A 14435-nucleotide genomic window follows, 5' to 3' on the forward strand; every position below is an offset into this window, starting at 1 on the left:
GTATTGACTGCTCTGCTTATTAGTCTTTAAGGTGCCACAAAAATGTTTTCTGCTTTTCCTGGAACAGACTAACCTGGCTACCCCTCTGGATTAAAATTAATGTTTAAGGTAAAGGTAAAGGTACCGCTGCCCGTACGGGCCAGTCTTGACAGACTCTGGGGTTGTGCGCCCGTCTCACTTAAGAGGCCAGGGGCCAGTGCTGTCCGGAGACACTTCCGGGTCACGTGGCCAGCGTGACATCGCTGCTCTGGCGAGCCAGAGCCGCACACGGAAACGCCGTTTACCTTCCCGCTGGTAAGCGGTCCCTATTTATCTACTTGCACCCGGAGGTGCTTTCGAACTGCTAGGTTGGCAGGCGCTGGGACCGAGCAGCGGGAGCGCACCCCGCCACAGGGATTCGAACCGCCGACCTTTCGATCGGCAAGTCCTAGGCGCTGAGGCTTTAACCCACAGCGCCACCTGCGTCCCCTAAAAATTAATGTTTACCTTAGTGTTAACTGCAATTTTGGGTCCTTTTGCTGCTTCTTGATACAGGTTTTAACTTCTGATATCATTATCTTTACATTGTGAGTGCCTGCCTTTCCCTTGGGGATTTATTTTGAAGTTTTACTGATTTCACCTGAACAACTCCCAGGAAAGTATGCATAGGACTACAGCCTTAATCATACCTTCACCTTTCCTGATGTTTCCTTATGCTTCCTGCTCTTTCTTTCTTCTAGCTTCAACCATTTCTAATCAGGTTTCTCTCTCCTACCCAATCTCATTCTGAATTTGACTCTTCTTGCACACAGCAAATTGTTTTCTTTCCTCAATCAGTTTACAGCACCTTTCCCCTGCTGCTCAAACATGAAAAATCTTCCTAGGAGGCAGAGTCACTGGTTACTCTAAACTAACTATGACTGGCAAAGCTGGAAGGAACAGGCTGCATGTTCTATTATCTCGAAGATAGGAAACTGCTTCAAAAATCTATGGGCATATTGTTGATTTTTGCAATGCAGATCTTAAGGAAAGGATTAGTAACGTGTTGGTGAGTTCTACCACAAAAGGACGGTTCTTTTAATGAGGCCCAAGAAGTAGCAACTTGATGGAGATAAGGTGGAACTAGAATTCCCAATGCCTGAGGAACAAGGCCCATGCTGGTGAGTGTCCCTCTGCCAAACTAAGCAAGATACATTTATCCCTTTCATATCAGGTCATATAGACCTTTAATGAAGAAAATGCTAAAGGAGATTTTAATCAGTTATAACTAACTTTATTACAGAGCATTCTGTTCAGGTAGTCTTGTGTGCCTTGGGCCAAATTCATACATGCTATTACCATCACGGAAACCGCTATCATGATGAAATCCTAGGTCACAGGAGAATGCAACTGAATTCTGGATCCAAATGAACAGAGCCAACTAAATGGATCCTTCCCACCCTTTCAGGTGAACAATTTGCATTCCACTAAATGTGTGTGTGAATAAGATGTTAAGTTAAGCCACATATCATTCTACGCTATTCCCACTTTGTATTTTAATTACTCTCCCCTCATTTTTCTGACCTGACCTACACAATATTTGAATGACATTGGCCCAGTTGGAGACATCCCTAAGGATCCTTTGCCTTCGATTTTATTTAAAGGTATTAAGGAAAAGGACCACGGTCTTGAGGCAACTGAAAATCCAATAAATTTATTGCAACATAGCTTTCTTGAGCCAGCAGCCAGCTCCTCATACATTTCCTATATTGAAACCAGCTCCTGGATAGTTCTCATGGCATAAAGTTTTTAATTATCAGACTTTTAATTATTAGTCACTGGCCACCCATTTTTGCAAAACAGAAATCAAAGACCAAAATAATCAGCTAACACAAAACCTTCTGTAATGTTTCAATAATGTTATTTCTCATGATGATCTATCCCTACTTGGAAACTTCGTAGTTAGATTGGAATTTCTTCACATCAGAGACCTTTGCCCTGAGTCTGATACATCCAAGGTGCACAAAGCATTATAAAGAATTCTTAGTCTTCAAAGGAATTAATCATAAATGGTGTGACATGCAGCAATTACCTTTCTCCACTTGTTCCCGTGCTTGCTGATTAGTCATTCCTGGGTATGGACAGACACCTAAACTGAAGGTCTCCCAAAGGAAAATTCCATAACTCCACACATCACTTTCAGAAGTGTATCGCCCTACCAGAAAAATAAAAATAGAGAGCGGATAGGCAATAAGCAGATGGTACAGTAATTCTGCCAATACATGAAATACTTACATTTGAAGCTGTGGTAAGTTTACAGTAGTTCACAGTTGTGCCAAAATAAAAAACAAGGAAATAGATGACACTAGGGAGCCTGGTCAGTTCCTTTGCATCTATTTTGCAATCTCATGACTGGGCACATCCTTGCAAATTATGCTATGTGTATGTGTGTTCTCTACTTGGGGAATCAGATACTAAATACAAGACATTAAAACATCCCTTTGTTGCCAGGCATAGGCAAATTCCAGAGGTTTTGGGACTACAACTCCCATCATCCCTAGCTAACAGGACCAGTAGTCAGGGATGATGGGAGTTGTAGTCCCAAAACATCTGGAGGGCCGAGTTTGCCTATGCCTGCTTTGTTGCTTTTTGTTGATGTGTACAATTAAAAAAAAAAAACTCTCCGGAAACCAGCGATTGTATTTTTTCAAAGTAGGGATGGAATACTGCCCTGCAACATTCTCATGACGAATTATCCAACACTTGGATAGTCTTATTTAGATTTTCCTTCAGAGTAAGTGTATTCTTGTATCTGGGACATGGTCTTTCCTTGAGCGTCAGGCTCAAGGTTTCAGAAATACCACGAAAGCTAGCAGGTGCACATGGCCCTGGCATGTTCCTTTCATGGAGAAAAAACCTTGGGCTTGTCCACCCCTTACACAGAATATTTAGCGGGACACAAGTTCTCCGTATACTACTGTGAATGCAGAGAACCTACTTGTGAGAGTGGGTACCCAATGCTGCTATCAAGGACCTTTTCTGGGGTCAGTTTCACCTTATGCAATAAGTTGATAAGCACAAGATGCTGCCAGCAATGCATTCAACCATGAGTCCCCTTGCCCCCTGTCCCTCTTGGCTTATCAAATCTAGCAAAGGGGGGGGGGTCCCTGATTGGATCCAGAGTGTGGTTAACACTTTGCTGCAAGAGGGGTGGTTGGTCCCTGCTGCACTGAAAGAGGCAGTGGTACAACTAGCTCCTAATGAACCTGGCTCTGGACCCACCCGGATTGCAACAGCTATCAGCCTGTCGCCAATACCCACTTTTGGGGGAAGGTGGTGTCCACAAAATTTAGAAGCTAGAGGACTTAATGTATTGCCATTAATAGCAACTGATCATGCTTACACAAGAAGCACAGCGTTTTTCTCTCTCTTATTCCATTTTTTTTTTTAAAGAGTTATGTGAAATATATTTCCAGAACTGGTTTTGTTGGCATTTTGAATAATCTCCAGAGAGGTATATATCCTCAGCACTGCAGAGCAAAGCAGCCAATGTGGTACACACCAGATATTAATTAATTAATTAATTAATTAATTAACTCCTTAATGCCAATATAGGCTTCCAAGGAATTTACAAGTTTAAAAACTAATTACACAGGCATTAAAATATAAGCACCCATAATTAAAACACACAGTTAAAGTACACACTAAAACAATCCCATTAAAACATTAAAGTTTAAACCGTAAGTAAAATATGCAGTAAAATGATTCCATTAAAACAACACGATAATTAAGAAGGGGGATCTAGGTTCAGAGATCAGTGAACTGCCAGTTTAAACAGATGTATCGTCAAAAGCCAGCACAATGCCAATAAGGATAGGTCTTCTCGTACTTCAGCAAGGGGTACGTTCCGTAGTGAAAAGACAAACATCATTCCTCAAGCTTTTAATTATTAGGCTACGCCAAGACTAACCAGGTTTCATTTGTTGAGCTTACTCCAAGCATCCCTGATCATTGACTGTGCTGACTGGGGCTTATGGAAAGTAGTAGCTATGCTACCCCTGCACCAGAGAATCAGCACTTTAATGTTATGTATTATTTTTTTACATTTCTATGCCATCCTTCACCTGAACATCACAGGGCAGTTTACAATATGAAAACACAGAAATACATACCACAGTAACAAACAAAAACAACGCCCCCCTCCCCTGGCAGTTTAAAAGGCCATAGTTTGCTGAATTAGCCATATGCTTGGGAAAAGAGGAATATTTTTGCCAGGCTCCTAAAGATATGTAACAAAGGCTCCAGGCGAGCCTTTCTGGCGAGAGCATTCTGCAAGCAGGGAGCCACCACAGAAAATGACCATTTTTATGTTGTCTCATGGAGGAGGCACATGAAGAAGGGCCTCCAATGAGGCAGGGGAAGAGGAGGTTATTGGTTTGGTTTTTTCTTGTTTTTATTATGTAATTTGGGTTTTAATCTTATATTTTCATGCTGTGACCTGCCCTTAGATCTTCAGATGAAGGGAGGTATAAAAATTTAATAAATAAATAAGACAAAAAAGATGATTGCAGGTCCAGGTAAGTTTATGTGGGAAGAGGCGGTCCCTGAGGTACTGCGGTCAGTTGTGAAGACCCTCCCAATGACAAGTGAAGGGATCATCATCCATGTGCTCCACAATGAAACCAGCTGATTCATTGAAATCAATCAATTTGCACATCACTACATCAAAATCAAATCAGATACAAGGTACTACCCACAGTTGCCCCCATAAATCCTATACTGCGGTTAAATGATACGCATTTATTTAGGGCCAGCATTCTGAGATGATTTGGGGGTTTCACCATCTCTATAGTGCACCACAGAGCCCTTTATACTTCCATAGCAGACATTATGGCATCACCTGTATCTTTGAGTCATCTGCCTGCATATGCTATGGGTGCTTCAGAGGAATTTATTTGATTGCCACCTTCATATCTCCGCAGAACAGGATGGGACTGTATTGATTAGAGCCCTGGCTTTAAGTTCAAAGTCTAGAGATGAAGCATCCAGCTGCGTTGGAAAACACTATTAGATACCAGCTGTGAAAAGGTCAAAATTCCTGTACACCTATTTTGATTCCCTACAGAACCTTCCATGAGGGAGTTTGCCCATAGCTGTCAACTTTCAGATTTGAAAATAAGGGATCAGCAGCCTCGAAAATAAGGGATCAGGAGCCTCAAAAATAAGGGATCAGCAGCCTCACCTGTCCCAGGGACAGTCTACAGGATATCTAACAATCCAGGATAGCAGCGGGAAGCAGCGGGAAATGGCGCTGGAATAAGGGAATTTCCCACAAAAAAAGGGAAAGTTGACAGCTAGGAGTTTGCCTTCTAAGTCAGCCAGCTTGTCCTCTTCTTCCACAGCAGCGGTACCTTTGAAACCAGTCACATAAGCAATGGAAGAGTGGCAGGTGCAGTGAACAACCAAGAGACTACCTATGTAACCAGTGCCGGATTTACGTGTAAGCTAAACAAGCTATAGTTTAGGGGCCCACTCTCTAGCCCCCCCCCCAATTTCACTATAAATATACTTCTTCTTAATTGTATTTCAGTTCAACAATTACTTTGATAAAATACTTGTTTTGTTATGTGCAAATGGCTTTAGATACCTATTAGGTCCATAAATTACCATATAGCATATATTCAACACACAGAAAAGTGACAATTTGTTGTTGACAACAGACAGCTGGACATATAAAGGGCCCCTTCAGTAGTTTAGTGCCTCATCAAACCTAAATCCGGCCCTGTATGTAACATGAGTAGTAGATGCAAGATTTTTCCACCAGGAGCACTTCAATCTTACCCATGGCTGCTCCAAGGGCAATGTACTTATGCTGTTCATGGAACCAACTACACTTTGTTGTGTGATGTTTTGTTTGGCCTTGGGGAGGGCGTGTCTGAAAAAGCAAGTTCACATGTCCTTAAAGATTCTTGATGATGGGAACCTCATCTTCTCTTTCACAAATTGTAGGTACCTCACAGGTTGACGTATGATCGCAACTAGGAATGTTCATCAGGTTTTGTATTCTTTCCAAATGAGGAGGGGGAGTGGTTTTTTCAGAATTTACAAGGCATAACTGGATCCGATTTCCTGCTGAAAAATGTTGGAGGGTATGCAATCTTTTCCACTTTAGAGTTTTAAAATCTCCCTTGTCACCCCTGCCTCTAAGTACTGAAGTTTTTTTCCAGTGGCACACTATTTCCAGCTGCTAAATATTTAATATTTTAAAGACGAGGTATGTTGCTCATTACCAGCCTAAATGAAATACATATAAATGTTACTGACAGCTGGGGTTATGCTAACTGTTCTGACCTCAGAAAGTTCTGTTTGCATTTAAAACTAAATATCATTTCATGCTGTTTTAAATTAGGCTACCAGGTTGATAAAGAGCAATTATGGACATTCGCTGTGCTGCGGATAGTGTGATTGTTCTTGTAAGTCTGCATATATTCTCCTTTTAAAGCTTGGCATCTACTAATTTAACACCTTCCATTAAAAACATTTGGGGACACTAGTTGTAAGTAATACATTTCTTAGGTAAGTGTTAGTTATCTGGACTCAATTACCTTTCTCAGCGAGGCCCCCAAGGCATGGCAATAATATGCTTGCATGGTATGCATTAGTGATATAGGAAATTGATAAAGCTATGCTAGAACCATGAGAATATACAGTGGTACCTTGGGTTAAGTACTTAATTCGTTCTGGAGGTCTGTTCTTAACCTGAAACTGTTCTTAACCTGAAACACCACTTTAGCTAATGGGGCCTCCTGCTGCCGCCGCGCTGCCGGAGCACAATTTCTGTTCTCATCCTGAAGCAAAGTTCTTAACCCGAGGTACTATTTCTGGGTTAGCGGAGTCTGTAACCTGAAGTGTATGTAACCCAAAGCATATGTAACCCGAGGTACCACTGTAATGAACAAAGTTATACAAATGTTCCGAGAAAACTAAGACTCACAAAAGCACTGTAGTTTGGACCAGGGATATAATATTGTTTAGAACATCTCAAAAACAACTCTAAGTATTTGGGTCCATGGCTTCAGCTTTGAAATCCCTCAAAATGCAACATCATGTAAATGCGGATCCCTACATTTAATACTTTGAACTGCTTCCCATAGTACAGTTTTACTCCAAGTATTGCTCCTGCAAGTCAGTCATGTGAGTAAAAACATAACATTGGAAATGTGTTACACATAGTTATAACTTGCAAAGAAATGTGTATTTAAATCATTCCCTAATTAGATTTTATGAAAGCACACTTGAAAGCGCACACTTGTAAAAACTGTAAAGGCATTTAATGTAGAAAAATGGATCTGAGTCCCCTGAACTCTTAACCATAGTTAAGAAATTAGGATTGTCCCATTGACTTATACACACTTTGAACACTTACGAATTCTCTTCCTTCCTTCCCCATTCAGAATTAACCAGCTTCAAATCCTTGTTTCAAAGTCTGGTTTAAGGTTCACCATGGTTTAACACTAACTTCAGTGCAAATACAACTAGGGATAGCACACAAAACTGAATAGGAGAACTCCTAATATTGCCCCCTGCCCTGCTTCATCATGAAACTACACACTTCCAAAGCACAATCTATTTCAGGTCGAAGTAAAGGATGTGCATGTATCCCTAGACATAACTCAATACCATGGTTAACACTGAAATGCAAATTGCTCACAGTACAGAATATTTTGTCTGTACACAGTAAAATTCAAATATCTCTTTTGGTCTATGAGCGTGGATAAGAAAATGCATATTTCTTGTTGATAGAGACTCTTTGCCCTTGACAGCTGTCTGACAGGTTCAATGGGAACAGCTTTCTATGGCACAGAGAGACACCAACATTTAACTTTGTTGTTTCTTAAAATCTAAACTCTTTCTCTCCAAAAAGAAAATTGAGTTCTCCTACAAGTTTAATGGAAAGCAACTAAATGGTACAAACTTGTTCCTATGCAGAGGAACACCCTAAAATAAACCATTATTTGGTAACTATTAATCAGTTCTTTATTACCCCATTCACAATACTAAACACACATGCTGTTTCTTCTTTTCCTACTTATTAAGAGTGCCCTATTCCTCCATTCTCACTAAGAGCACTTTGGCTTATTCTATTTTTGTGGCCAACTGATCTCGTTATAGGCAATTTTCCTCTTTATAAATAGTGCCTTTATTTATTTTGAAAAACAACAACAGCAGGAAGGTCCATAAGAGTGCTGCATAAGTAACTCTAAAAGGTTTTTGTGGGGGGCGATTTCGGTTTTTTTCATCTCCTATGACAATTCATGAACTGCTAACACAAGGAGTAAGGTAAAGGTAAAGGGACCCTGAACATTAGGTCCAGTTGCGGACGACTCTGGGGTTGCGGCACTCATCTTGCTGAAGGAGCCAAAGTACAGCTTCCGGGTCATGTGGCCAGCATGACTAAGCCGCTTCTGGCGAACCAGAGCAGCACACGGAAACGCCGTTTACCTTCCTGCTGGAGCGGTACCTATTTAACTACTTGCACTTTGATGTGCTTTCGAACTGCTAGGTTGGCAGGAGCAGGGACCGAGCAACGGGAGCTCAGCCCGTTGCGGGGATTCGAACCGCTGACCTTCTGATCGGCAAGTCCAAGGCTCTGTGGTTTAACCCACAGTGCCACCTGTGTAGTAGGTTCCAGAATAAAAGTCTGAAAAATCCATTGCTAATTTCCTACTCATTTCTATTTACTTTTATTCTACGTATGTTCTCATTTAGTTAAAGTTTATCTAATCAGGATAAATTACAAGGAAATCTACTACAAAGCTCTAGCCAAAAAGCCATAGTGTTATGGCTATACCTGCATTTAATCAGTTTATTTAAAAGATAAATATACCCTATTTTTCAGTTGATAATCTCCTAGAGCTGCTAATGTTAAAATGTTGATTTATTTTTTAAAAAATGCAATAGTATCACATAAAAACAGAACAGTAATCAAAGATAAAACTATACATGATATCTACATCAAAGATTTGAACACACCCACCAAACATCTAGGGGTCCAAACAAATATAAAATACATCAGAGTCAGTCTCTGCTGAGAAAGCCTGGGGGTAGCATTTTATAGTCAGGGTATAACAACTGAAAAGGCCCTATTGTGCTCCTAAACTGCCTCACCTCCAAAGATAAACTACAGAAGGCCCTCGGAGGCAGATTATAGTAGCCAAGGAGGCTTGTGTGGAAGCAGCTCGTACGGAAGTTTAAAATATGGTAATTATTAGAGATGTTAAATTATTTTGATGAAGCATTCCTTTAAGGGAAAGAGTTGATATCTAATTGCAGTGGAGTAGTGGTGTGTCTGTGCGTGCGCAAGGGGGCATAGTCCAGGGGCATTTTTTGAGGGGGTGCAACCAGGCAACCCCACGATAGGCTCCCTCACTGAGGGAAGCAGTGCCCTGGCCCAGCCTTTGGGAATGGAGTAGCAGGGGCTCCTTCTCCTTAGGGCCGCCCTTGGGTTGGCCAAGAGGGAGGGGAGGGTACAGTCATCAGCTGGCTGCAGCTCCACTCGTAAACCAGGTCTGACCCGGACACTTCACCGCCCTCTCCTCTGCTGGGCTCCGGTGCTTGAGTGCACCCACAGGTGTGCCCTGCCCCCCAGTGTGGTCCCCGCCCTGGGCAGCGACAGGAGATGCGGTTTAATTGTGGTGTCCTAGTTTTTGAGAGAAAGGGAAATCTTAAAATATCTTCTTACAAATATTTGTACATCTCCTTTATATTTTCAGACATCACACAGCATATTTTGGACCAAAACTATTAGCAACAGTATTCCCTTACCATAGTTTAAAGCCTCTGGAGCAGTCCATTTGATGGGAATCTGTTTTAATCCTGAAGATGAATATACTCCATCATCTTCTTGACGAGACATTCCAAAGTCGCTAATTTTCAGGACATTGTTTTCGCCTACAAGGCAGTTCCTTGCAGCAAGGTCCCTGTGTGGAAAAAGATGCAGCCTTTATAAATACAATGCAAAACGATAGCGTACTTTTATATTCAAAACCTAAATCTGCTTGTGCAAGAATGTTTCCTCCCATCCCTTCTGTTCTGGGGAAAAACTTCATCCACCACTGGGAATGTAAGATCACAAAGCATAATGGCTCCTGAAAAATAAAATATTTTTACTGAAATAGTAAAATAAGTGCATGCAAGGCAACAGAGCACTGTGACCATGCTGCCCTTGAGGGTTATTATTTCCAGCAGAGTGCAGGCCAGTAAATGAGATTTGATGTGGGAAGATAGCATAGCTTGAAGTCAAAGTCTTGTTCTTGGAACTGCCAAGAGTAGAGAAGAGGCAGGGGAATCATATATGATTTAGGCTCACACATGCTCCCCATCATACCAACTGACTGCCAATGAGAAACAAACTCCAAAGCCAACCACCCCCCCTGCAATAGTCCCAATGTAGCTTCTGATTTAAAGATGGTGTCCTTAGCCTCTCCTTAAGTTTTTACGGGTTTTGGTAAAGGCTAGAGCCATGGAAAGAACAAAAATTAACCATTTATTAGCAAATAGCTCACAAAGTATTTTAAATAAATTTGTTTCAACAAATAACACGTGTCAGTTCAAGTCCATTCAAAAATATACCAAGTTGAGTCTATATAAATTGATGGATTTCCTTCTCAGTCGTTTGACCCCCACAACAATTCTTAGGTGGTACCTTAGGCTGAGAGGTAGTGACTGGGTTCAAGGTAATCCAATGAGCTTCACAGCTGCATGGAGAATTGAACCCAGACCTGCTGGTTTAACAGCAGGAGGGAAACACAGGGAGAACATAACCCATATCTCCAAGTGAAACAAACAGACATGACTTGGCTCAATTCAATTCAATGGGCTTGTCTATTTGCAAGAGCAGGAAATCAATGGTTTCAATCACAATCACAATACTGACACCAAACTCAAGGTTACAATTCTGCACCTTGCTATTCACACATGAATTGCATTTCACCTTCTTCCAGGAGCTGAAAGGACTTGTTTCTTCTTCCGTTATAATAACAACCAGTGCTATTTTTCGAGAAAAAGAGGTGGTGGAACTCACCATGAATGCCTCTCGTTCTCTTATAATGGTAAGGGCATCTACCTGAGAGCTGCCAGAACTGAGTCCCAGTGAGTTCTGGCTGGAAAAAAGCCCTGATCACAACCCTGCTCTTTAGTGATAGAACATTGGCACAAGGTTACCCAGCGAGCTTCATGGCTGACTAAGGGTATAAAAAAATTATTATTTTTTTACTTTGATACCTGTTTTTCTAACTTATAGGATCTCTCTATGAGCCAATTAGAGTGACAAATAAGAGGAAACTCTACACTCTGATGTATATTATAGTTGTAATTTTAGTAGCAGCATATAATATATACGTGCGTGAAATTTCTCTGTAAATTTATTACTCTAGTCTGCCATCACCCTTAGGTCATCTCTATAAGCAGCATAGACCTTTACCAAGGTCTGCTTTATTTTAGTTTTTCTTTGTGTGAGCATACTTAACTCTTCACATGTTCATGCAAATAACTGATAGCTGAATGTGTGACAGAGAAGAGAGAGAAAACAAATAGAACGTTGTGGCACTTAGCAGCACCATTATTTAGTTAATTATTTCTAAAATGTGTATTTTGTCTTTTGGTGGCCAATTGGCATTCCCAGGGAGACTTACAAAAGAGTAAGAAGAAACATATTGCAAAATAAATAAAACCTCACAGGATAAAAACCCAATCTAGTGAAAACTCGCAACAGCTTAAAAGAATTAAAAACTTGCTCCTTGGATTTGTGGCCAGGTCTGCAGTAGAAGTATTTTCACATCAGAGCCTCACGTGCTCAAATCCTTTATCATTTCAAGGCTGCTCTCACAGTTTCAAATGCCTTTGAGGACTGTGCTAGTGAAAAGGGAACTAAAATTTAAAAATGAAGGCAAAAAGGCTCAGTATAAAGCCATCCTGCAACAGCGAGACTCTTTTCGGCCCACTCTTAAAGGTATTATAAAAGAGCTTATATTTCCATTTGTTTATGAGCACAGCTGTCCAAAGGAAAAAATAACATTAAACTATTTTGAACACAGGAATTTAATGTAGAGAATTACAGTTGTAGCATTAGTAGTCATTCCTGAGAAAAGGATTTATGAAGAGTTTGTCATTTGCTTTTAGCACAGACAGATAATTTGCTAGCAGGCAGGTTGCTATGCATAAGTAATGAATTGTGTCTTTGAGGATTATTAAGATTTCTTTAAGGATTATTAAGATTATAAATTATACAGGCTTTTAAATGGAATGTTATTTATATGCAAGCTGGGTACAAGCCACAGACCTATTTCTGTTGTGCTTTCTTGGGTGTAAAACTGATGTTGTTCTACTGAAAGGCAATAAGAGTCATACTGGTTTAAGTATTGGCACGAAATTACCATCAGGGCAACGGATATGAACATCTTGAATAAATGAATTATTGAACATTAGAATGCAATATCGTGGTTACTATGGATTTGCAAATCACTCAAAGGAAGACTTCTTGACAAACCCAACAACCAGAAAAAGCAGACACAAGAATGTGAAAATTGCAGTCTCTGTGCAAAGTCACCATGCATGCATGACAATATCCATACTGAGTGACTGCCCCTCTCAAATGACTGTATAATGTGTATACAAGTTCCACTTCAAGCAGGGATGATGGGCATTAGAGAATCTATACCATCCAAGGCAAGTTCTCAAGCACTGTCAGTGGCATTAACCTATTTGGGCAAAAGTAGGACATGCCGGATAGGGACGCGGGTGGCGCTGTGGGTTAAACCATAGAGCCTAGGACTTGCCGATCAGAAGGTCGGCGGTTCGAATCTCCGCGATAGGGTGAGCTCCCGTTGCTTGGTCCCTGCTCCTGCCAACCTCGCTGTTCGAAAGCATGTCAAAGTGCAAGTAGATAAATAGGTACCGCTCCGGCGGGAAAGTAAACGGAGTTTCCGTGCGCTGCTCTGGTTCGCCAGAAGCTGTACACCGGCTCCCTCGGCCAATAAAGCGACATGAGCGCCGCAACCCCAGAGTCGGCCACGACTGGACCTAATGGTCAGGGGTCCTTTTACCTTTTAGGACATGCCGGCAGTAATAGCAACTGGTTGCATCATGGGCTGTGAATCTGCATGGATGCTCACATTGCCTAGACTGGGACATATTGAGGCAGGAAGTATATTTTTCCATGGTCAATTTCCGCAGTTCCCAGGATAGAGGTATTGGTTTTGGGGGGGGGCACACACTCTGAGAACTGTAGCTCTGTGAAGGGGATTGGGCTCTCTCAACTGCTCTCAGCACCTTTAACAAGTTACAATTGCCAAAATTTCTGGGGAGACGCTATAGAGTGTTTAAGTGGCATAAGAGGGTTTAAAATGTCTGGATGTGGCCCCAGTCTGGTGCAGTGGTTAGAGTGTTGGACTAAGACTGGGGAGACATAGGTTCAAATTCCTGCTCAACTATGCAGCTCTCTCAGTCTCAGCTAGCCTCACAGGGTTGTTGTGAGGTTAAAATCATAGAACTGTAGAGCTGGAAGAGTCCTGGGGTGTCACTGAATCCAACATCTTGCAACGTAGGAATCTTTCTGCCCAATGCGGGACTCGAACCCACAATTGTGAGATCAAGCGTCTCATGTTCTATGGACTGAGTTATGTGGCGGACAGAGAACTGTGAATGTCACACTGAACTCCTTAGAGAAGACAGACTAAAATTGTAGCCAAATAAATCAATTTTTTTATGACTAATAGATAATGCAGTTAGACTAATAATGTCAGTAAAGTATTCAAAAATATATTCTTATACATTGGCAGACCTGTTAAGAATGAGGCAGTCACTTGGGAGAATATATCCTAAAGTTATTTTCAAGTTGTTTTGATGGATTTTGTATCATTCCCATTTCAATCTATAATGTGATTTTCTTTGTTTTTACACACAAACACACACGGTGTGATATCACTGCTGACTTTACAATAAATTTCTTCTGCCCTTATGATTGTTTCAATGTGCTGGATCGAAACATGAGACTATGTTATGAATAAAGACCTTTTTCCTATAATTCATTTATGTCTCGAAACAAAGGTCTGCAATTCAATTTCTTTTCTGTCTCAACGTATTTCTTTTCTGCAGTTTAAAAAACATGCCTTAGCTTTGTCCAATTTCAATAATTCAGCACTGTGTTTGATAAGATTTTATTTTTAGCTGTATTATATGAAGATCCAATCTCAGATATGGCATATTTCCTTCCCTGTGGTGATGCAAGCTGAGGACTTTGTTTACCTGGCAAGTTCATAACCAGACAGTCCTTGAATCTAAAGTCTTGAATACTCATTAGCACTTATTTCATGTTTAGGTTCATGATCCATGTCTGCTATTCATGAAATGTTGCTTCATATGCCAAACCGCTGATGATGCATACTGATCTGAGAAGACCACTTGATGAAGTACTCTTA

General features: G+C 41.0%; 1 protein-coding gene across 4 annotated transcripts in view; it reads right to left on the reverse strand.

Annotated features, from left to right (window-relative positions):
• Positions 1-14435, reverse strand: part of FER (FER tyrosine kinase) — a 155139-nt gene that overhangs the window by 8830 nt on the left and 131874 nt on the right. For all 4 annotated transcript variants that reach the window (XR_014556076.1, XM_083702297.1, XM_083702298.1 and 1 more), the window contains 2 exons: positions 9784-9938; positions 2051-2173 (listed from right to left, as the gene is read on the reverse strand). Coding sequence is in view for 3 of the 4 variants with exons in the window: in XM_083702297.1 (XP_083558423.1) it covers positions 2051-2173; positions 9784-9938 (278 nt within the window). In the remaining variant the exon portion in view is untranslated. The remainder of the gene's footprint in view (positions 1-2050; positions 2174-9783; positions 9939-14435) is intronic.

This window comes from Podarcis gaigeae, assembly GCF_964106915.1.
Source record: "Podarcis gaigeae genome assembly, chromosome: 11".
NCBI classification, from domain to species: Eukaryota; Metazoa; Chordata; class Lepidosauria; order Squamata; family Lacertidae; genus Podarcis; species Podarcis gaigeae.